Here is a 22648-nt window from a genome sequence, read left to right on the forward strand (position 1 = left end):
ATGTATATATGAGAGCTTACACAAGCCAATTGCAATAATACTTTTACTTAATTTCGCCGCTCAAGGGCGCAACAGCTCATATATTATGGTTCTATCGTGAACACTAATTATCGGATAAATTTGTACAAAGAATAAATTGAAAATCGTGCATTCATTCGCAAATTTATGTAAGTCGAACCAAAAATACTGTCGCACACGTCACAATTTTCAGGTAGCTGTTTGTCAACTGCTTACTCAGTTTCGCGTGTACATATATCATACATGTTCAACTAGAAAGTTTTGCGTGATTGTATCTGCGTCGTTAATCCGCAAATGCCACATGTGTGCTTACGTGCAGCAGGTACATCTAATATTGCCACTTGAAATCAGCGCACGAATGTTTAACAAATGTGCTTCGCGTTGTGAATCTCATTGTCAACCAGATTATGCATAATTATTTTATATGTATCTCTACATAAGTATTTGTACGACATCAGTAACAATTAAAATTTTCCAAAGCATATATGTATCACCTAATCGATGAGGAACATGACAATAAAAAGGAATAGCACAAAAATAAAGTAGACAAAATCATCGGGAAGTAACAGTGAAATGTAAACGAGAGCCAGCGTCAACTGTTTTCCCGGCTTGTGAAAATGCACGTGAAGCAAGCTGTACGTGTACAGCACGCATCGACTTGGACCTATCGTTTTTCAGTAATCAAAATATCTCCGTTGCATAAAAATTTCTATTATAACAGCTTCGTCTTGAAGCGGATCGCATGGCACAACAGTCGAGATTACTTCACCGGCACAAGTTGTAAGCGTTTACCAATCAAAAAGCTCAAAGCTCCCTCGTGACAGTCTCTACTTCATTATGCGGGGAAATTGAGGTCTCTCGCATACACACACATACACGCCGATGTCTGCCGATGATTAATCGTATCTTCGGATTGTTCTTTGGTCGCCTCGAGATACTTTGGTTAATCTACTCACGGTACTTATTTATCACAAAAGCTAACAGCTACCTTCCTTCCTTTACACCTTTTTGCACGAAGTAACAGGTAAGATATCAGGTGCAAAAATAACGGAGTTCACAGGTAAGATGTCAAGTTCTAGCAAAAATAACGGGAGTGAGAAGAGGAGGAGCAGACTATTGTCTAAACATCGTAGGAACTAACAGCACGGTCCTCTCGCAGAAAAACACGACGCGAATGCGAAGCCCTAATTTCTCGTCAGAGCGATAAAATTCGCGACAGATGCACGTGAAAGAATACACGTAAAACATTAAAAATTTACAAAAACCTGCAAAGATCTTACATATGTTCCATCTCTAATGGTCATCTGCGCGACTCGTACACCGTGAAGGTACTGTCCACAAAGCCAGCCGCGAAGGCCACGCGATGCGGATGGAAATTCAGACAGCTCACGGGGCTTATACGTGTACCCATGAATCCCTCGTGGAATTTTATCGTATTGAGGTGTTGGCCTGAGGTATTGTAGACGTTGATGCAGTGATTCGTAGTGCCGCTAAGACGAGAATAAAATTCATTTATTATTTCAAGGAAACTATTGAAAATTATTGTCGAAACAATTGACGTTAATAATTTACAAAGAGTTACAGTGCAGCATGATTCAGAGAGATTTGATACAACAACAGAGTATAGTTTCATTATGCTTACCAAGCAAAAATATGAGCCACTTCGTGTGCCGTCAGCGCTGCGATGCTGGGTGTTACTTGAATCGTGCTCACGGAGGAATTTTTTCGAAGATCGAAGATCTTTATATCACCCGACGAAGAGCCGGTAAACAATTGAGGTGTCGATACCTTCCTCAGGAATGTGCCCAAAACCCAGACGCTGTGTTCCCTCCACGTCATGACTCTCGCTTCCGCGGGAGGTAATCGCCGATCAAACAGCCTGACCGATCCATCGCCGCAGCCCAGTGCCATAATCGAGCCTAGAATTTTCAATTTGACACGATTGTTCACTTGACATATAAGTAACATTTAAATATAACAATCAAACTCTTTGTTTTCAGTCTTGAATATACGTGTATATGATTTTGACGAGACTCAATACTATCGATAAAAATTTGTTCTTAAGATAGCCTAGTCCTTTCCTCGAACAACCAACCTGTGCCGTCAACGTCGATGCAAGTGGTACAACAGTCCGCACCCGTCGGTATATCTTGCTTCTTCAGTTCCGTTTCAGCGTCCCAGAGCCGCACGATGCGTACATCGCCCGTTACCGCTAGAGTGAGTGACTTCTGTTCCCACTTAGTGACCAATCCTGCCGTCGCTGGAAACACGTTACCGGCAATTTGCCACGATAATTGTACGTTTATTTGTTCACTTAATCGGCTATTCAGTCCCGGTGTTCTTCGATACGCACCACTGGAGGTCTTTGTCGCGGGTTGTACGTCAGCCAGAGCTTGCCAAGCTGTGAGTAAAACCGGATCGGGACTAATTGTACCACAGTAATTCTTCCACACTCTCACCGAGCCGTCGTCGGAACCCGCCAGTAACAGAGTCAGGTCGTGAGAGTTGATGAACTCCAGCGCCGTGACGCGCGATTTCCCTTTATTGCCGCGACTCGCGCAGTACGTCAACTTCGTGCCGCTCTGATAATCCCATACTCTGAACAAGTTTTTGACATGTTAGTTGATGACACAGTGAATTGTTTTTCTATCACACATCTGAGATATAACGCTCTTTATGATTAGAAAATTCATATACCCGAAGCAATCCTTCAGCGCTACGGCCAAATGCGACTCGAACGGATGAAAGACCAAAATCTGAGGCGACTGCGGACATCTCGCATGACACATCTGCGACTCCATCTTACTTTGCGGAGCGCGCAATTGTTCCTCCCTCGCGTCATTCCTCTGCTTCTCGTTACGTATAAATCTGACAATAAAAGCATAAAGTCTCTCGTTAAAGCACAATCAAATTTAAGTAGTAGAGACGTTTAGAATATTAATTCAAGATCATAGGACCAGCTTACCGCCATTCTCGCTCGAGATATGGCTTGCTTTCCACATCGTCCATCTCGTTCTCTAAACTAGCGGGCTGAGCAAACTGTGCGCAACTCCATTCGACAAATTGAGAGGTAGTCAATGGTGTCTTGAATCCAGGCACTTCATCTGTCTCTTCAGATATCTGTATTATTACAGATGTTAAATTTAGTGGTGCAGTTAAAAGTTATATTACAGTAATATAACAAAAAACGAAAAATAGATGACAAATTTACATCCAAGTGCGAAAATAAGGAAGAAACAATTGTTACCGTATTAGGAACTGGTTTCCTATTGCGACTACTGTGCGGCAGAGCTCTCGAAGAACGCAACAAATCCGTTCCAGAATTGACAGCAGGCGGTGGCGATTCTCCTTTGCTATTACTAACGTATAGGAAAGATTATCATTGTGACATATAGAATTAAGTAGAAATTATATCTTACAAGAAACATCCACTGACCTTAAATAACTAGTTCGATTCGACGGAGATGGCGGCAGAGACAACGAAGAAGAAATTTTCGCTTCAGTTACCTCCTTTGGCGCCGAGGATGCCTTTACCTAAAATTGTTAACAGTATTATCAATAAAAATCTAATATAGTTGTGCAACTAAATTCTTTCAACGGAATTTTAGATATTACCTTATTACGAACATGATTGGTAACTTTGTGAGACATAGCACCGACCACCGGATGAGGATCGTTGTCGAGATTGCACAATCCATGCCATAATTTCATATACACGCTACCGTAGGAGAGACTCGGTAAATTTCCGAGCGAGCTGTGACCTGCGATTAACAGAGCGCAAAATTAACAAAACGTCACTTAAACGTAAAACATATTTAGAGAAAGAAGGAGCGAGATGCGTCGCTATCATACAAAGCTTGTGCGAGAAAAATACTGAGAGTAATAATCTAACACTAAAACAAAATATGGACTATGTACGAACATGCAATGAAACTTCCAATCATTATTACCAAGTGACTCGCAAGGTTTCCTCACGAACTCCCAATTATTACCTGGCACACGAAAGAATCAATGCAAATAATTGTTATCCAGTACTCGAACACAAGTATAGGGTGGAACAGCATTCGTTCGTCATTGTATAGATGAAGCTAGCATAAAATGAGAAATGAACGCCACACCACCCCATATGATAAGTTTTGACTCTGTTTAAACTGATGCACTGCTTGCTTCTTACCTAGACTGCTAATGGACGACGAGGAAGACACTCTCTTAATGCGATCTTGCCCGAATCCATCAGTCATGTCTATGCTGTAAGTATTATTAGGGGAAAGCATCTTCAATCTATCCTTCGATAGATTGCGCCTCATGCCACTGAACGGAGACAAAGTCTCCACAATGAGCTCCTTCCGGCTGTGCTCCTCAGCCAAGGCTAATGTCACGAAGGAATTTTCGAAATGCAGCACCATCCACTGAAGAGCCACTGCCAACTCCTGCAACAGCAATCGCGTGTGATTCATCGTCAACGGTGCGAGTCTTGGTCGGTTCTAAATCGTGATCTCTACTTACTTTCCTAACTAAGGGAGACATATCGTGAGACACTGTATTGATAAGCGTCATGGCTATAATTTGATCGATATTGTTCGCGTGCTCGCTTCTGGTTGTAACACTGTTTATAAATGTACCCAATGCGTATACACTAGCCGCCCGGACCTATAACAATGATGCAATGTCAATATCACGCGTTAGGATCTATGAATAAATATATAACGCTAACAACAATGCTAAGATAGTGGTGATAATTAATTCGATTAACTGAATATCATCTTGCTACAGGATATATATATTTATGGTCATTAATGACCATGAATGTGTAATTAAGAGTACAGAAGGAAATTTAATATGCAATTAATGCCCTTTGCAGTCCTATGTCGAGTCTACTTTGACATCGCGTTTCGTTTCAGCCGATCCTACAAACCAATTTTTGTTCACATTAATACTACGTTCAATATAAATATATTACTATAAACGTCTTTACATTAGTTAAATTAGTATCGTAGAGAACTACGCGATACTGTCGCAAAATCTTTACAGATCGGCTGGAGAGAATTGAATCGAAGGTGATTCGAAGAGCAGAGTCAATAACAATTCAAGTCGTTTACCTCCGGGACGGGGTCTTTTAGTAACGTAAAGAGCTTCTCGTGAGCAATATCTCTGACGCCGCACCACCTCGCTTTATCGAAATTGTGCCAAAGTCGTGCCAAGCACAAGCAAAGCCACTGCCGTAGCAGTGGGTTCGTGTCTCCCAGTTGCTCCAGACATATCGAGACGAGATTGCCGTGATTCGCGGCCACTTGACCCGGCCGGTAATCGTTCACAATACTGGCCAATACAAATGCGGCTAACGTTCTATGCTCGCTCTGAAATACAAGGGTCAAACGTACTTTCGTTACGACAGATTTTAGCTGCACTGTCTGAACGCAATTGTCGGATTAAATTAAATGTAATGTATGAGTTACCGGAGTAGAGGTATCCTGCAGTACGGACAAGAAATATTTATGGCCACCATCGCGCACGAGATCGGCTTGACAGGTCTGTAATTAAAAAATTGTAAATTAAGATATATTTATAAATTGAAGCGTTGAGCAGATAATAAAGCCTAATCTATAATATGGTCTTTGCTTCCTGTTTCTTGTTCTTTTTTTAATTTAAGACTTGAGGTTTGAGTCAGAAAGAGGAGGAAACAGGAAGCAAAAACACACTGTAGATCAAGCTTTAGATAGAAGTGTACTTACGTTATCTACCGCAAGAATTTTCGCCCAAATAAAAACGAGCAATGGCCGGAGCTCTCTGGCGTTGCTCTGCAGTAATTTCAAGACGTAGGGAAAGATTCCCACGCTAAGCGCTAAATTCACAGCCCACGGGCCAAGATCGAGGAAACGTCCTAATAGCTCCAACGCTCTCAGTCTATGAACTTGACTCAATAACACCTGAAGAACTATCGGAAGCTGTTCGGGCGGATTGCGACTCTGCGATCCGAAAGTAAGCCAGACTTGAAACGCTGTGAGTTGATCCTCGAAGAACGATGAGTGCACGTAACGATCCTCGTTATCCAGAACCGTCGGCAACTGTGCCAAGCACAAATCAAGCGCCATGTCCCAAGCTTGCCACATACGATGCTAGAAAAAATATATATATAATCCATACAAACGATATATGCAGATTTTATTGATATATTTCTTTTTTATTACTCTTCTTAAACTCTCTGCTTTCCTGGATTCAGAACACAATTGCTGAGTAAAGGTTACCTGATATGTCGGTGGCAATTTTGGGCAGGAAACCGGCGTGCAATCGTAAGAGCGAAGTATTCTTTCGGCCAGTAAGAAATTCCTAAAGAGGCTAGCAACTAACAGATCCTGCCTGAATAACCTTTGGAATAGATCTGTAAACGATAATATATTTTACATTACTTCATCGTGTTACTTCATAAATGTGAATTTCTACGATCGGGGACGCCCACCTCTTGGCAGAGTGTTCCACGCTATCGTGTCGGTAATGGCGGTAAATATCCAATTGAGCTCGCCCAACATTGTTCTCCTGTCAGTCAACTGTCCAGGAATTCTGAAACGTTCAATTTAAAGTTCATATGATCATTTCATTGCTACTTCACGAGCAATATGACATTTAAAAAAGAAGAGAGAATCTTACTTGTCAAGAAGATCAAGGGATATGTTGGGAACTAAATTGGCTGTGCTCTGCATCGCAAACCTATGTGAGAGAAAATACAAATGCATTTTCTCATCAATAAATGTAAGGGCTTTTCTTGATTGGCTATCTTTATGCGACAGTTCTTACCAGCGTATTGCGATTTTAATCGGCGTCGTGAGACATGACGTAAATATATCTGCAGGTAAATTTGGATTCATTGGTAAAATTTGATTGGCCGCGCATGCCGCCAATTGAATACAGTTCTTGTAGCACGGTGCTGCAGGACTTGACACACCTGTCGCACGATTTTGCTGTTTCTCCATCTACGAGGAAAGACACCTGTTAGATTAATCCATGCACTTTGTTAACGTAACAGAATTTAATTTAAATTTATTATCTACCTCGTATTCCTTCTCGTGCTGATCTGCAAATTGCTGAAAGGATTCTACAATAATACCCGCGTTAGAACAATCATACACGTATATGCTAGGTGCACCCATCCACGTCTGCAAGTCATAAACCGACAATGGAATGTACTGTGTATATGTCTGTAACAGAATTACGAAGAATTACTATTTTTTATCACTGTCTTGTTTAATTGATGATTAATATGAGCCAAGCCAATTCAATCGGATTAATAATTCAATTAACTAAGTTCAATCGTTAATTGAACAATCTTTTATTTCTTTTGTTCACCTCAATAGCCATTTGAATAACTTTTAATTGAATTCATTGTAGAACAATGACTTTGCTGAAATCAATTATCAGTTGAATTGAAACATATTTATTTAAATCAATCGTTAAATTGAGAAAAATTGGATATTTTTCTAGTCCGTAACAGTTGACAAGTGCACACAATCAAGTATAATACAATCAACTCTTATTCTTATGTTAATCATTTATTTTAATGTACTTTTGTACCAACCCTATTAAACACCCAGATTTCACCATTAGTAGTGGGTTTGGGCACACCATGGCCATTGTAATGGAACAGGACTCTTTCCTCCTTAGCGTTACGTCTTAAGGATGTACACAATTTCTTAACTTCCTCGACAGTTGGATCTAAACTCTGTTTGTAGCGTGCTCTTGGCTGCCACCGTTCATACTGTTTCTGCAGATTCGAGCCTATAGTTTCCAGAGCTTTCTGAGGACTCACTGACAAAGGATCTGAAAGGATATTTACTTTTAAGCTCTACATTATTCCAACTCGCATTTGCTAAAAGGTTTCATTGTTAATGACAGACAGTACAAATTATCCCACAAATGCTTCAATGGACACGATTTTTTTATTCTTTTTACTGATACTGACTACACAGATAAGAATGCCAAAGACCATTTGTAAAATTTCATCAACAGACGCGATCAAAATAACCGAAATAAATCGTGAATCAAAGTCAAATTTAAACGATAGATCGAGGGAATTCGATTTCAACTCGACACCTGGCGGAGGCTCGTGAAAGTCGCGCGTATGAAGAGACCACACGGCTCGTCGTTCGCAGCGTGCAACATGCATAACCTCAAAAACGACAATTACATAACAACACTTGGAGGATCAGAGGGGGTCAGGAGAAGGAAAGGATGTAAATAAAGCTACCTATCCAGCATTCAAGGCGCGCACAGGGCTGTGTCTTGACAATGTCAGGTGGGTCGACGCCGACGTTCAAACACAGCACCAGAGCCACGCTCACAGTCTTCATCTAGAAAAAAAAGGACACGTGCATGGTCAAGTATTGATTCGTTGGCGTACATACGTCGACGAGAAAGAAGTCTCTTTCTCTCCTTTTCTTCCTATCTCGTCGACTCGTGCACGTGAGTAATGTCGTGAATTTTGCCATATAGTGTCGCGCAACATTTCCCCGGCCACGTTACTCGTATGTCGCTGATACACGGCGTTTGTACACATATCAGCTTCACCGTCGTCTGTCTCGTCTCGTCTGGACACGCCTACCCTCTTTTAGGTCGTTCATGCACATACCCGCTCCTTCATCCGCCAGGTTTGACTGATGTAATTCACGCCTTCAATCGTGCCATTGTGACGAGGCTTGCAGAACGCCAGCTGCATCTGCCAGTCCTTCTCCGAGCCAGCCCGCCTGGACGTATTGCTCGTTGTCGTCGTGCTCATGATCGTCGTCGTGCTCATGATCGTCGTCGTTGTTATTGTTGTCGCTGTTGGTGAAGACGCTTCGTAACACGCCTTCATCCTGGCATAACTCACTGACATCCTCGTAATATCGCGATTGCAGGCACTGGGTGTGAGAGGACGCGTATTCGCGATCGCGTTGATCAATTAGCCTCGTGCCAGATCACACTGCTCGGTGTAATTGTGCACGCACCAACGGATATTCACCACGCGGTCGCGACGTAAAAGCGTCCTTCACAAGGCGCGACTCGTCGAATTTGTCACACACGCCGCCATATTGAGATGGCCGTACACGCATAATCGATGTATCGATTCTGTTTCTCGATGTGCGATCCCGCCTATCGATCATATTGTCGATACTTTTGAAATCGATTCATTGCCATTGATTCATCTCGCTGTACGATCGCGCGCGTTATGACGAAATAGAGAAAGTTCTCCCGATCTCCTTTGTTGAGTCACATCAAAGTAAATGTCCCAATCACTGAACTAATAAGGCATGATCAGTTTTTATATTAATCAATAGAATTACTGGTCAACTAACGTTCATAAAAAAACTCTTTTATTGATCGAAAAATAAAAGAAAATAAGTAATAAATATCAATTATAATTTTAATAAGATGTTAAGATAAATGTGCCAATAACTGAATATTATCCTAATGATTGAAATATTAATAACATATTTGTATTTAATATTTCTAAAAAAAAACTGAAATATCATTGAGACATTTACTTTAGATAATGTCGTTAAGCCATATCAGTAATTGAACTGGAAAACAAATCATGTCCTAATTACCAAATAATATAGAATCAATGATTGAATGTTTATCACATAATATTATAAATTAGCATAACTTTTAATAAAATTTCTCTTTTTTAGAAACATTAGATACAGTTATTAATGTTTTCCAACATTCAATCATTAGGACATGTTCAAACAGACATTAATCTTATTTGGAAATAAATAAAAAATATCTGTCTGACCTGACAGCTGACCTGAGTGCTACGTTCAAATAATGATAAAGATTATGGCTAATTAAAACCAATCACTTTAATCAAAGTATCATTATAGCGTTACAATAATCTTAACAAAATGTTTACATGCCGTGTCTGTGGACAAAACAGATCCTGTGCGTCGGTATCGTAACAACAACAATCGTCCGAATGATGGAAGATACATTGTCTCGAACAAAAATTGTATCGAAACTTAGAAAGTAGAACAATATCCCGAATATATATAATATCGAAATCTGAATATACCGAAACAATCTCTCAAAAAGCATCTCCCGTCTCGAAAAATTGTATTTCGAGAAACTCTCTTGAGTATACAAATTTCGATATTATGATTTTTAGAGACATTGTCGCAGTTTTTGAATTTCGAGATTTCGATTTTTCGGGACAATGCGTGTCCTTCCGAGTGACGATAATGCGGGAAACGACACCTAACGTAATATCTATGACACTTTTGTTCTTTTTCGTTAAGTATTTGGCAGATAAATGTTTTTGCGCCACGATATTGTGATAATTATATTTTCTTTTTGCTCGAGTTAGACTATTTCTCTAGCCTAGAGCGTCTTGTACAAGCGTTCGTAGTAATATATCTGCCTAAGTGACTTGACTCGAAATCTTTTAAAAGAGACCTACTTATCAATGAATTATAAATATATAACACATAATTTATAAAATAATTTCTCAATTTGGTCGTGCTGTAATCCCGCTTCTCAATAACGCATCTTTACTCAGCGATTTCCGCGTGTGATGTCGGATTTGTGTGTGTATGTGTGTGTGTATGGTATGTGAGCGATCAAAGGTTCTGGCTAAATAGTCTGTAGTTTACAAGCGTAAATTAAAGGAGTTTATTTGGAATTTTTTACAGCATAACGGAATTATTTCGATTGGAATCGATTCTGAAGAGATCTATAGTACATGAAACAAACACAAAACAAACAAGATTCTTATTTTATATAAGTATGGCTATCGTCTGAATTAGGATTACTGGTCTAAACTAAAATTTGACAAAATGACGGAATAGAAAAGTAAATCGTAACCTTGCAGTTTGTTTTTCTATTTTGCTATTTCGTCAGATTTTTTGGTTTAGATCAGTAATCCTAGTTCAGACGACAGTCACATTTATATAAAATAAGAATTTTGTTTAATTTTTTGTTTCAGATCACTATAGGCAGTTATTATATTATGTACACCAGCAGAACACGAGAGCGTGTTGCACTGCACTCTATAACTCAACTAATACGTGAGTTTCAATTATGAAGAAAATTATGTAACTTTCTCAAAGTATAACAAAAACATACTGAAAAGTTGAAAAATGTCTTACAATTTTTGTATAAAAAAATTCCAAAGAAACTCCTTAAATTCATGCCTATAAACTAACCAGATCCTTTAAGAGAGAGAGAGAGAGAAAAAGATATGAAGAGAAAGTGATTAATTGGTGTCTTTATAAAATTATCGGTGATTCTATGGAATATGACGTACAAGCTTTTATTCTGAATTTTCTTTATCAATAAAAGTGCCTCTAAATGCGACTGAAGGCCAATCAGAAGGTTTACAAAAGCTATATTTAGAGACACTGTTATCTGTAAAAGAGAAATCAGAATAGAGGATATAAAATAATTTGCTAATGAATTAAGAGTTTCCTCTAAAAGTATTAATCTCTTTCACTCCTATGATGTGCTGTAAGTTGATATAATATCAATTCCATCTTAAATTCTATGTAAGTATAAAGAAGGTAGATCAATAGTAACTAACGATTTAAAGCAAATATATACGATAAATCATAAAAAGGCTCATAAATCGATAACTTTCATTTGGGACCTTAAAAAAATATCAAATTCTTTCATGTATTATGTAAGAGCGACTCTACCACTATTGCACGCTACATATATTCACAGCCTATATATACATCTTCGTAATTTCTGCCACGCCTATGTACAATGTTAATCTAACAATTCGAAAATTTTTGGGAAAGATCGCGCAGTGATTTGTCTGTTTTTTCCCTTTTTTTCCTTTTTATGACACGTCGATCCTCAAGTGAAGTTATTTAATATCTATTTAATTGCAGCAACAAGAGACTTGACAAACCTCTTTGCCACCAATATGGAATATTGGTACCAACAATATACCAACGTGGAATTCGCTAATGGGTGTACCTGTTTGACACATTGCGTATCTCTGTAATGCATCTCTTCACAGACACTCTTGTAAGTTTAGTGTCGCTTCTCGTCTTCTGAAAGTCGCTCCTTGTTTATGCGTCACTGATGCGTTTGTGGATTGTTCAATGGCTTATAATCCTGCAATACATATTTTATTTAACTAATTGCTCAAGAAACAATGTTAATCATTGAAAATTTTTGTTACGGCTTAATCACTCCTCTAATTCGATCCGTCTAAATTTTGAGTAAACAATAGAAAGAATGCGTGAGATCAAAAAGCATGAGAAAACGAAACAAACAAAGAAAGAAATAGATCATACTGCATTTTTAGAATAACAGAAAAATTACACAGCGAGAGAGACCGCACAAATCGCATGGTCAATATTTTTTCAGTGATTCATGCTGCCGTAATACGGGCGTACACTTGTCCCTTTGCCTCCAGGTCTTACAGTGTTATTGAGCGAGTCACGCAAACGTTCCGCAAACGTTTTATATTCCATCTCTGGATTACTTTGCCCAAAGTCGAAATCCGCGACTTCCACCGTGAACCTTGCTCTGCTTTGAATGTAGTACGCCACACCAAACACTATCAGCACTACGGCCACGAGAGTGCAAGAGACCGGCACTACGATGACTGATAGCTGTGGCTTCGTCGTGACTACAAGAATATTTAATCATGAACGTTATCGTCGTCACTACATCACGATAAACTGAGACACGAGAGTGCTCAGTGGAAATCATTTCCACTGATTTACCTTTGTAAATGTTTATCGTTAATGGATAAATCTGGGTGCTAACTTCGTTGTTCAATACGATTAATATCGTGTAGATACTGGGCTCCAGAAAATAATGAACGATGGGAAAATTGCAGGTGTGCAAGTGTTCTATGTTGTCGCACGTCTCATTGCCCGTCACGTTGTATTTCCCACGATGAAACTGAAGACACTTGTGGAAAGGACCCGATCCTTTACAGGTCACATTCAAATTCAACATATCCCACGGTTGAATCCAATTTGTACCGTCTACCGAGATGTTCGATATGGGAGCTAAAAACATTTGTATAGATATTCAACAAAAGTCCACAAATTTAATGAATATCGAATTGTGGAATAAAAAGATTAAATTACAAAAAAGAATTCTTCCTTAAGATATTAATGACACATTTTACTAACCACGGACATTTATTTTCTTCTGGAAAAATCCGTATGTGTTGTTGGGATCCGGTGGAATGAGCGACATGTTCGAACATATATAAGGCAGAGACATATTTGCGGCGTCAATCGCGCTTGCATTGGTCGGAGACGCAGTCGTAGATTTCGCCGTTGTAGATTTTACAGTTGTGACAGTTGGCGATGCGGTTGTTGTTACAGTTACGACAGTTCTATTTGGATTAGTCGTAGTGGTGTTCGGCGCGATTGTCGTCACGTTAACGGGCACAGCCGTAGTGGTGGTGGTAGGTGGCGAGATAGTCGTGGTTGTTGGAGGTATATATGACACGACTGTTAAAGCTCCTATTTCATGCACCGTGTCAGGTTTTGTGAAATTATATGCAAAAGTGAAATCATTCGTTAGGCCGTAATACTTGCAATCGATGAACCAATACGTCGATATAGATGTTGCTTTTTTCATTATGAAATCGTAATCTCCTTTACGCATGTCTATCATCAATTTCGTCTCATTCACAGAAGAAACATATTCTCCTGCTATGGATTTATTGCCTTGCTCCATGGTTATGTTACCATTAAGGCATTCTGCAATTAAAACAAACAGGAAAGATGAAATATGTGATATTTCAGAATTCACATGAGACTCCATTGATAAAACTTACCAGTGATTTTAAATTCAATGCGAGCACTTGTGTCTTGTGACCAGACATATGGAAACAAACGATATTCAACTAATATCTCCATAATGTATCTGCCAGGAGTATTATCTTGTCTTGAGTAACTTAAACTCCAAAATGTTGTAGTGTTCGATGTTGCCTCAGTCTGGAATAGTAACAATATGTAAGGTTTATTGTAATTTATGACAACATAAGTAAGCTTTAATATAAAATATTCATCACCCATGATGATGATAATAAATATTTACAATTCCACAGAGGAAGAGAGTTAACAAAATTAAATTGAATGTCATTCAATATTGTTCCAAAGTATAGCAATATCTTATATAAAAGTCTAAATGTAACAATTTGGTATCTAAAAGTATTGCGAACTTTGTCACTATTAAATAGCATATTGTGATAATTCAAACCTGATACTCATGCTTTGCTAACGAATTATCTCGCCATTTGTATTTGAAAGTGCCTGGCGGTCTCTGGCCATCGTCTCCATATAGATCAGCTCTGAAAGTGATTGTACCACCTAGCACAACTGGTCCATCATGTGACAGTTTGACATAGTCGGCGGTGACTGCAAAACGATCAACAAACGTATGTAGATGACGCAGAAATGACGAGTAAACAGTGATACGGAAATACAGAGAATAACAAGAATGTGACTAATGTGACAATGATAACGCAACGTGACACACGAGGAAATGTGTTGCGAATAGTATGGTGAATTCCTTTAATGGTTACCTTGTAAGAAACACCAAACACTCCAAACGAGATAACAATAGAAACGCACTGTCTGCATACTGTACATTATCGGGACGTCACATTCGCGCTTGCTTTCAGATCGCTTTGACGTCCATCAGGCGCAGGCAACAATCCTTGACAGCTCCTCACTGAATCGCCATTCTGCAGTTTATGCTTATCAACAATAGCGATTCAATGTTGCCAACCGAAACTACGAAAATTGACAATGTCACTCTTCTCACTTTCTGTTACCTTTGACTGCGATATTATCTAATGTGGATAATTTAGATATTTACATTTTCGTCTGTACAGTGGCGTGCGGTACGTGAGAAAGACAGTTATGTCTGTTATGTGACATCTATTGAAAGTAAATTTGAAGTACTTTTGAGTCTTTCTTTTCTTTTCCATCTTTTTTTAATTTATAACGGATTACAATTATTGATAATTGATTACGATGTTTGGAAAGGTTTTCATGGAACTTTTATCAATTACTCAACGTTGCAGACACACGATGAAAGTCAGTCTCGCCAATATGGTTAAGCGCGAATATGGAAAGTCATTCTCTTTGTGCAATAAAGTCAAAGACATATTACCTGTACACGAAGAATTGCAGGAAATTTTCAAATTCAGGGACACAAAAATCAGTAACTGGATCATAGAGGTTTTTATCGCACATTATATTCTAAATTTTATAACGTAAAGCGCAAATAATTCCTTTCATAAAGAGCTATATCAAGGAATGTTGCAGAACAAAGTGCGTGCGTTATGCGTTAAATATGCCGAAAGCAACAAGGAAGATCGTAAACAGATCTTACGTACGTTGGCTGCCCAATATGCTGTCCAACATGATAATATATGTCAAGTAGCCAGGAAGTTAGTTTGCACCAAGGTATACTATTTCATGTGAGTCAATATGTGTCATCTTGATTAAATTATATAATCAGGATTGAGAATATATACTTTTTTTTAGTATATATTTGTCTGCTGTATTAATTTGTTGGGAAATTATGTATTTACATGTATCACAAATATATGTCCCTTAGAAAGTATATTACATAGAAAAATCTTGACATTCTAATTTTATTACAGCCTGAAAATGAAAGGCAGATGATTAATCATGAAAGAGCTTTGAAGGATATGCTTACACCAGCCTATCATTGGTTGTTTGTTGTTATGGGAAGGCTAGAGAATGGCGTGAAGTTCTTGGTTGATCTGAGAACTGATGTTTTGGTAAAAAAAAATTAAAGATGGAAACATTTATTTACAGATATGCAATTATCTTTTGCAAAATCAAACTGGATTTTTGTCTTTAGAGATTTTTCTTTGTTAGGAACTGATGGCTGAAGTAAAAGATGCTGATGAAAGTATAATAATACAGCAATTAAATCACACACTGCGAAATTTGTTTTTGCTTTGGTTTTCAGTGGGTTTTTTGCACATAGAACGAATAACATGGGAGAGCACGTGTGATACACTGCAAAAGGTTAATGACTATTTTAATATCTATCTTATATATACATGAAGTAATTTCCTAGCTTCTACATGCTTGATATAACTATTTAATAATTTATTATTTGAAAATTTATAGATATCAGATTATGAAGCTGTACATCCTATAAAAAATTGGTTAGATTTAAAACGTAGAGTGGGACCATATAGAAGATGTTACATATTTACACATCCTTCCATGCCAAAGGAACCTATTGTTGTTTTGCACACAGCATTATGTGACATTATTCCAGGTTTAACAAAGCGATAATTACGTTTGATTTATTTAGTGAGAGTCAATAGTTATTAATTCTTTTTATAAATTTTGCAGATAGTGTGAAGAGTATCGAAGAAGCTGAAACTAGAATTCTGGGAAGTACAAAAAAACATGTAACTTTTCTTGAAGAAGACAAAACTAAAATAAAAGCTGCAATATTCTATTCTATATCGTCGACTCAAAAAGGATTGCAGGTAGTTAGGTTATGATAAAAATTTTATTTGATTTACTTGATAATAAGTCTTAGATGTTGCAACTTATATTAGTAACTATATAAAGTCCAACAATATTTATGTACAGGGTATTGAACTCGGTAATTACCTTATAAAAGAAGTAGTCAAGGAAATTACAACTGAATTTCCAGCTGTACAGCTATTGTCTAGTTTATCACCGATACCTAACTTTAAAGCTTGGTTACTTGAAAAACTAAAGCAAGGTAATTGCTAATTATTAAAAAAAATAATTAAATTTATCTATATGTGTTTTGTATGTATATAAACGTATTTTTCCTACATAGACATGAAATATATATTCACTATGCAAGAATATGAAACCATGAGAGATATTTTAAAAACTGAAGATGTATCAGTCCTAAAAAAGATTCTAGGAACTTCATTATGGACAAGCGATGGAAAATTGTCAGAATTTTTAAAGGAGCCACTACTTCGAGCATGTGCCTGGTATTTATACAAAGAAAAAAGACGTGGCTATGCTTTAAATAATGTCGGTACGTTCTATGCTTTTTCTTCTTCTACACAATCAATTATGAAATATAATTTAAATATAAATACACACCTGTACACATGACACATTAATACTATAAAAATAAATAATTTCCCAAAATACACTTTCTTGTAGCAAACTTTCATTTACGTAATGGAGCTGTGATGTGGAGAATAAACTGGTTGGCTGACCCTTCACCACGCGGAGTAGCTAATAGTTGTGGCATAATGGTCAACTATAGGTACACATTTGAAAACTAATTCTAACTGAAACAGAAATATTAAAAACATTGTATATATTATTATTTTCCATAGGTACTTTTTAGATGAATGTGAGAAGAACAGCAGGAATTACATCGAACATTTTGTTATAAATGCTTCGGACAGTGTAATTAATCTGGCCGCGCAGGCGGAAAAATTAAGACTTGTACGAAGTATGCTATAAAAGATTATTGCTGAAGCAAATCTGAATAGAAAAGAAGAAGAATATAAATATCTTAAGTATAAATAAAAGATTATTATGATAAAATTATGATGGAGAATTGACACACCAAAGGATGAAGGGTGTCTAATTCATTGATAAGAAAATTTGCTTTATTACTCTTCAAATTTTATGTTTTTATTAAAGATTATTAAATTTGTTCATTTATACAATAGCTGATTTGTTTCCAGCTTAAAGACAGCACAATGGTCTGCAGACAAGTCTAAAACAAATAATATAATTTTAATTATAATTTAAAAATTATACATTTCTTTATAATACGTAATAGAGAAGCACAAAAGCGCATCGAGATAACGTCGGGAGTATTGAATTGTACGTGCAATTATATTTTTTTCTCGATTTGTTTTTCTCTAACAATTGTATATAAACGTTACAAATTTTTATTCAAGAGAGGAGAGGGAAAAAATAAAGTCTCATACACACCTGTAGTCAAGGCTGAGTTTGGTGTAAGTTCGTGGGAAGATGAGGTCTACTTTCTAGTTTCGTGTAATCCAAATAGAATTCCTTAGCTACCTTTCTCCAGTTTTGCGCATCGAAGTAATAATAAGTACCACGTTCGTATGTCGACGTCTTTTCTACAATCCCCATACCTGGTGCCTGCGTTATCCAAACTTTTTCTTCCATATGATATCGCCATTCTCTGCTATACCTTTGTAAACATAAAATTCACACGGTGTGAGTATCATCACGTATATACGCTGACATTAATGGATCCGACAATTGATTTCGATTGATTACTTACAATTCCGCCGCTGCCGCTAATTGCAATACATCCCCAACATTTGTATAAAACATATAAAACAGTAGATCGTCTTTATATCGATTTAGTTTAACTGGCGCTAGCTTATCTCTAAAACACAGATGGAAGAGACTTAATACTTTTAATCCCACTTTTTGCGACGTAACGTAGAGATAGCAACAAAACATACACACGAGAGATAAGGTGCATCGAGATACACAGAATTAAAAATGAGGATACCTGATTGCGGCATTTATAAGATACTCCGGTGGTACGTGAAAGTCAATATCCTGTGGTCGACAGGGTGTATCCGCCCAAGGACCACCGAAATTTTGATAGAGAGTTTCCGGCGCATTCATATTCAATCCTAACGCAGTAAGATCTTGGCCTAACGCCAGTGTCACCAAGTTCGGGTCTGTCTCCGCTGCTCTGATAAACGTTAAAAGCCCGACCATGCCGAATTGATCCTTCACCATACTTGCAGGTATGTTCGTCACCTTGCCTGCATGTGATAAATTGAGCGTGTCTAAAATAAACGTCGCCATATACGGTATATAATATGATCGTTGATGTGTATACCAGACTTCGGCATGCATCGCACATATCAACCGATTTTCGATTTACTCCGCCTAGTGTTATTCCCTTTACCTCATTGCCTCGCGCGCAACCTACGAGCCGTTCGAAACTCAGGAACACATGTTTACTAATCACATGTTCCTGAGTCTCGAGCGGCTTGTAGGTTGCGCGCGGGTTGACGAAGGTAAGGGGAATAACGCTGGGCGGAGAAAGTCGAAAATCGGCCGCGAAGTGCAACGTGTACTGTGCTCTGGTGTATACAATAATACAACATTTTAGTTTACCCTCAGGCAATGTTTGAATGCCTCTCTTAGAAGATAGAGACTTTTCCGACCCAGATGCTCTGTTCGCCTGTAATACGTCCTGCCCGATCTCCGGACCCAGTCCTACAGGTATATTCTTATCACCAGATACGCTACCACCGGGTGACGGACCTTCTCTATTCTGCGTGCCCGGTAACGCAGGAAAGTCTTCCGAACTCATAGTAAATTCGCTCGGCTCTGATGTCGGTTGTTTCACCATTCCAACTGTAACAAGCGCGAAGAATTACAACAATGAAGTAATCTGCTTATACTCACTGAAAGCAACTGGAAGATACCTACTATTACGATACGGATAATCTTCTGTTTATGATATAGAAAGAAAACATGTCTTACATCTAAAATCTACCATAGAATTATTATATACTAACCGTATGGTTGTTTCCCTGGCATGGGACTAGGTTGTGGCATAGAATCACCTTGACCTCTATTTGTTAAGGAAGGAAACTCCGAGAGATCTAATAGAGGTGGAGTACTCGTGTCTCCGCCGCCTCCACTCCCAAAAACAGAGTGGAAATTGTTGACCGCACCTTGAGATCCGTAATTACGACTTGGAGGTATTCCAAAACTGCCCATATTACCCATTGGATTTGAAGCTCTGCAACACAAAATCGCTGGAGATAGTTTACGACGTTCGTGGAGGGCCTTATTTACAATAGTGGAGAAAAACTTAAAGTTCTACACTCTCGAAATTGTTTGGAGTGAAATTTCACTCGAAAAGTAGAGCAACTCGAATTTTTTAGTTCCACTTTTCACTCATGCAGAAAGAATTCTCTACTCAGAATCTATCGAGTGGATATTTTCACTCCAATTGAAGAGTGAATCTTATGTTATTTTACTGTCACAAAGGAATATACTCTGATCAACTGAGACATTGCTCTTATATAGTTGTCATGAAACACTCAGACTTTTATTCAGAGTTTTATCCAAGTTTTTAGTTAAATTATATATGATATTTTATACTTGTAATTCAACTGAAAAATTCTCACCTAAGTTCAAATCTGGATATTTCACTAGAGACAAAATTCAAATAATAACTATTAATGCAATTAGAATCAGAATCCATTCTAAACTTAAGCAAAGCATTCACTCTTGCGACTTTGAGTGACAGTATTTTCATTATCGTCTCGAATGAAGATACCGCCACTTTTCGTTCGCTTTAAGTGAGATTCTATTCCAAAAAATCCAAGAAATAGTCATCGCTTAAAACTTGTCCTACACAAAATACTCAGATCTAAATTTAGGGTTTTTTATTTGAGTTATATATATGACATTATATTTTTGTAACAACGATTCAGCTGAAAAATTTACCCTACTCTATATTAAAATCAATGTTTCATCCGAGGCAAGTTTCAAGTAACGATTATTAAGTCGATTTTAGAGAATAGATTTCATCAATTTCAATGGATAATTTACCCAAGAGCTGGCATAGTACGTCTGTCGGTAAAAGCTCTCTGCCCAAACAGTCCTCTACTGCCCATAGGAGAGAGTTGCTGTTGCTGCGACTGATGACTATTCTGCCCACTTCCGGAGCTGGACGCACAGGGATAAACGTTAGTAACGACTACCGCCGAGTTTGCCGTACTCGAAGTGCTTGCAGACGAGCCTGAGAACATGCCCGAAGTGGGCGTGACATGACCCGCAAGGGCCGACGTGTTCAAACCCCCCCCACTGCTTGTGCGTGAAGAAAGACTGGCGTTCGCAATACTGCGTGGCGGCTGTTCAAAGTTCAGGTTGGCCATAGCCCGATGGCACCACTAATGTAAAACTGCCTGCCCAGAGGAGGCTCACACTGGATATACTTTTTATTCAGCAGCAAATCAGCACATTTACTTCTCTTCCAGTACGACACTCACAAACTCTTTGATCTCATGTGATCGCTGACAACCCATGACAAATAACTTGTGACCTGGAATGAAGAGGATCATGTATTTTCTCATCGATATATAGACTTCTGTTGAAACTGTTATTGTTTACCTCTTAATCGTAGCCTCTCAGTAGCAGTTACATCAAGACGTGGTACAGAGACAGAAACCTGATGAGAGAAACAATTCATTAAAACTTTGTTATATCTTGGTTGTTTGACTATTTGCTCTACTTAATCAAGTCAAGCATATATTCTCTGTTCTAAATTTCCTATACAATATTTAAAAATAAAGAACATGCATCTGGTCACTGAATTACGAATTTTATCTGCATCAATTGTATTGTTTATAGAATAGGTGTAATTATAGCAGTTATACACACATTGTTTATAAAGATATTAGAATACTTATTCAGCACACAATGTCCTTATATGCCCTTATATAAATAAGTATGCATTTCAATACATGCAATATTAGAAAAACCAAAGCAAAAAGTTCGTTTTAACCTGAAGACGCTTGAAATATTCGATGCATTTGATGACGCTAAATCTAGCCTTTCCTTTCATGGAATCTCGCGAAAATGTGACGAGATCCATATGTGCGATATCGGGCGCGCGTATGGTCCCGCCAACAACAATTCTACCTTGTGAAAAATACATACGACAATCGCGCACGGTATATCCCGGACATTTCTCTGATAAACTGTAAGAAATCGCCGCAAGGACTGGTCGCGAATTGTGACGGCTCGCTCGCACGCCCGTACACGCACAATGATATCGATACTGGATGTCGGGACGGATACTGGAATTGAGTCGACGAGCACAAAGGAACGGGGGAGGTTATAGTGCGCGCACAGGAGACGTCAAAATATTGAGGGAAAAGCGCGGCGCGGTAGCCGCGCAACACTACCTGCGACGTGCGCACCAGCTGCGTATCACGACGACGCGACGATGTCGAATCCCATCATCGTGCCCGCGATAAACAAAGTGGACGGATGTTTAAACCCAAAAAAAAGAAAGAAAAAAAGAAAAAGCACACACACGCGAGAGAACGTTCGTTGATGCGTTAACTCTCGTCGAGGAACTCTCTTCGCGACGACGATCTCCGTTTTTCGTGAGGAGGTCTTTGCACGATCGGCGATTCCGTCCTGGCTGCGAGAAATCGAGTCCTCCTCTCTGTCTGGAACGCGCGTCGTCGTGAGATTCGCACGTGTACACGGCGACACGAGGCGATCAGGATCTCATACACATCACAGTGCGTGCCCTTCGGTACACAGGACCCACTGTTTTGTCACTCGGTCAGTCAGTTTCACGAACTTAAACAACACTAGAGACACGAGCGTCTGCCATATTAACAATATCTTAAACAACGTATTCAAGCGAGTGTCCCGAGATGCGCGTCGGCCGAGATGGCGACCGTCGAACCCACACAAAGACCGTGCACGATAATTCCTCGGCGATATTCCCGTCACGAGTGTGTTTTTCGCGTTACCGAAGTATCAGAGGCTACATCGTCGTCACGGCGAAAGTATAACGGTGTTGAGCTTGACTCATGATCGAGCGATTCTCTCGTCGAATCGTCCTAGGGTATATATTCTTTTTCGAGTTAATGAGC

At 38.6% G+C, this 22648-nt stretch overlaps 4 protein-coding genes across 17 annotated transcripts; 1 reads left to right on the forward strand and 3 right to left on the reverse strand.

Annotated features, from left to right (window-relative positions):
* Positions 1 to 1318: 1318 nt before the first annotated feature.
* Positions 1319 to 9099, reverse strand: LOC116843235 (regulatory-associated protein of mTOR). Its single transcript, XM_032813482.1, has 23 exons — positions 8639 to 9099; positions 8258 to 8360; positions 7589 to 7830; positions 7065 to 7211; positions 6811 to 6986; positions 6664 to 6723; positions 6476 to 6576; positions 6264 to 6397; positions 5751 to 6134; positions 5475 to 5549; positions 5118 to 5375; positions 4525 to 4668; positions 4193 to 4448; positions 3969 to 4010; positions 3634 to 3779; positions 3455 to 3552; positions 3266 to 3377; positions 2984 to 3138; positions 2716 to 2886; positions 2372 to 2616; positions 2114 to 2278; positions 1661 to 1937; positions 1319 to 1508 (listed from the first exon to the last, which is right to left on the reverse strand). Exons 1-23 carry the CDS (start codon positions 8882 to 8884, stop codon positions 1319 to 1321), a joined length of 3927 nt encoding a protein of 1308 aa, XP_032669373.1. The 5' UTR covers positions 8885 to 9099.
* Positions 9100 to 9831: 732 nt separating this feature from the next.
* On the reverse strand, positions 9832 to 14741 carry LOC116843236. 4 transcript variants are annotated; one of them, XR_004377862.1, is made up of 7 exons: positions 14546 to 14741; positions 14221 to 14378; positions 13796 to 13955; positions 13140 to 13718; positions 12723 to 13013; positions 12288 to 12625; positions 9832 to 12105 (listed from the first exon to the last, which is right to left on the reverse strand). XR_004377862.1 is itself a non-coding variant. In XM_032813483.1 (7 exons), the coding sequence occupies exons 1-7, from the start codon at positions 14610 to 14612 to the stop codon at positions 12067 to 12069; spliced, it is 1530 nt and encodes a 509-aa protein (XP_032669374.1). In that variant the 5' UTR covers positions 14613 to 14741; the 3' UTR covers positions 9832 to 12066. The 4 variants fall into 4 exon arrangements, 3 of the variants coding, with proteins under 3 accessions (XP_032669374.1, XP_032669375.1, XP_032669376.1); XM_032813483.1 differs by having other exon boundaries at positions 12390 to 12625; XM_032813484.1 differs by having other exon boundaries at positions 12316 to 12625.
* Positions 14742 to 14840: 99 nt separating this feature from the next.
* Positions 14841 to 17962, forward strand: LOC116843237 (malonyl-CoA decarboxylase, mitochondrial-like). Of its 4 annotated transcripts, none has more exons than XM_032813487.1 (11): positions 14841 to 14912; positions 15050 to 15206; positions 15294 to 15434; positions 15635 to 15775; positions 15876 to 16028; positions 16134 to 16287; positions 16365 to 16504; positions 16611 to 16746; positions 16828 to 17037; positions 17169 to 17274; positions 17348 to 17496. In XM_032813487.1, the coding sequence occupies exons 2-11, from the start codon at positions 15057 to 15059 to the stop codon at positions 17475 to 17477; spliced, it is 1461 nt and encodes a 486-aa protein (XP_032669378.1). In that variant the 5' UTR covers positions 14841 to 14912; positions 15050 to 15056; the 3' UTR covers positions 17478 to 17496. The 4 variants fall into 4 exon arrangements, with proteins under 4 accessions (XP_032669378.1, XP_032669379.1, XP_032669377.1 ...); XM_032813488.1 differs by having other exon boundaries at positions 14850 to 14866; XM_032813486.1 differs by having other exon boundaries at positions 14879 to 15206; positions 17348 to 17962.
* LOC116843238 (CCR4-NOT transcription complex subunit 2) lies at positions 17157 to 22600 on the reverse strand. 8 transcript variants are annotated; one of them, XM_032813491.1, is made up of 10 exons: positions 21944 to 22600; positions 21147 to 21204; positions 20586 to 21078; positions 20159 to 20182; positions 19541 to 19767; positions 19134 to 19376; positions 18514 to 18799; positions 18277 to 18384; positions 17958 to 18183; positions 17157 to 17299 (listed from the first exon to the last, which is right to left on the reverse strand). In XM_032813491.1, exons 3-9 carry the CDS (start codon positions 20909 to 20911, stop codon positions 17964 to 17966), a joined length of 1434 nt encoding a protein of 477 aa, XP_032669382.1. In that variant the 5' UTR covers positions 20912 to 21078; positions 21147 to 21204; positions 21944 to 22600; the 3' UTR covers positions 17157 to 17299; positions 17958 to 17963. The 8 variants fall into 8 exon arrangements, with proteins under 8 accessions (XP_032669382.1, XP_032669383.1, XP_032669381.1 ...); XM_032813492.1 differs by lacking the exon at positions 17157 to 17299 and adding an exon at positions 17605 to 17736 and having other exon boundaries at positions 22077 to 22599; XM_032813490.1 differs by lacking the exon at positions 17157 to 17299 and adding an exon at positions 17605 to 17736 and having other exon boundaries at positions 21944 to 22599.
* Positions 22601 to 22648: the final 48 nt, after the last annotated feature.

Source organism: Odontomachus brunneus, unplaced genomic scaffold (assembly GCF_010583005.1).
Source record: "Odontomachus brunneus isolate Ranch 3 - 2012 unplaced genomic scaffold, Obru_v1 Obru_scaffold_030, whole genome shotgun sequence".
Taxonomy (NCBI): domain Eukaryota; kingdom Metazoa; phylum Arthropoda; class Insecta; order Hymenoptera; family Formicidae; genus Odontomachus; species Odontomachus brunneus.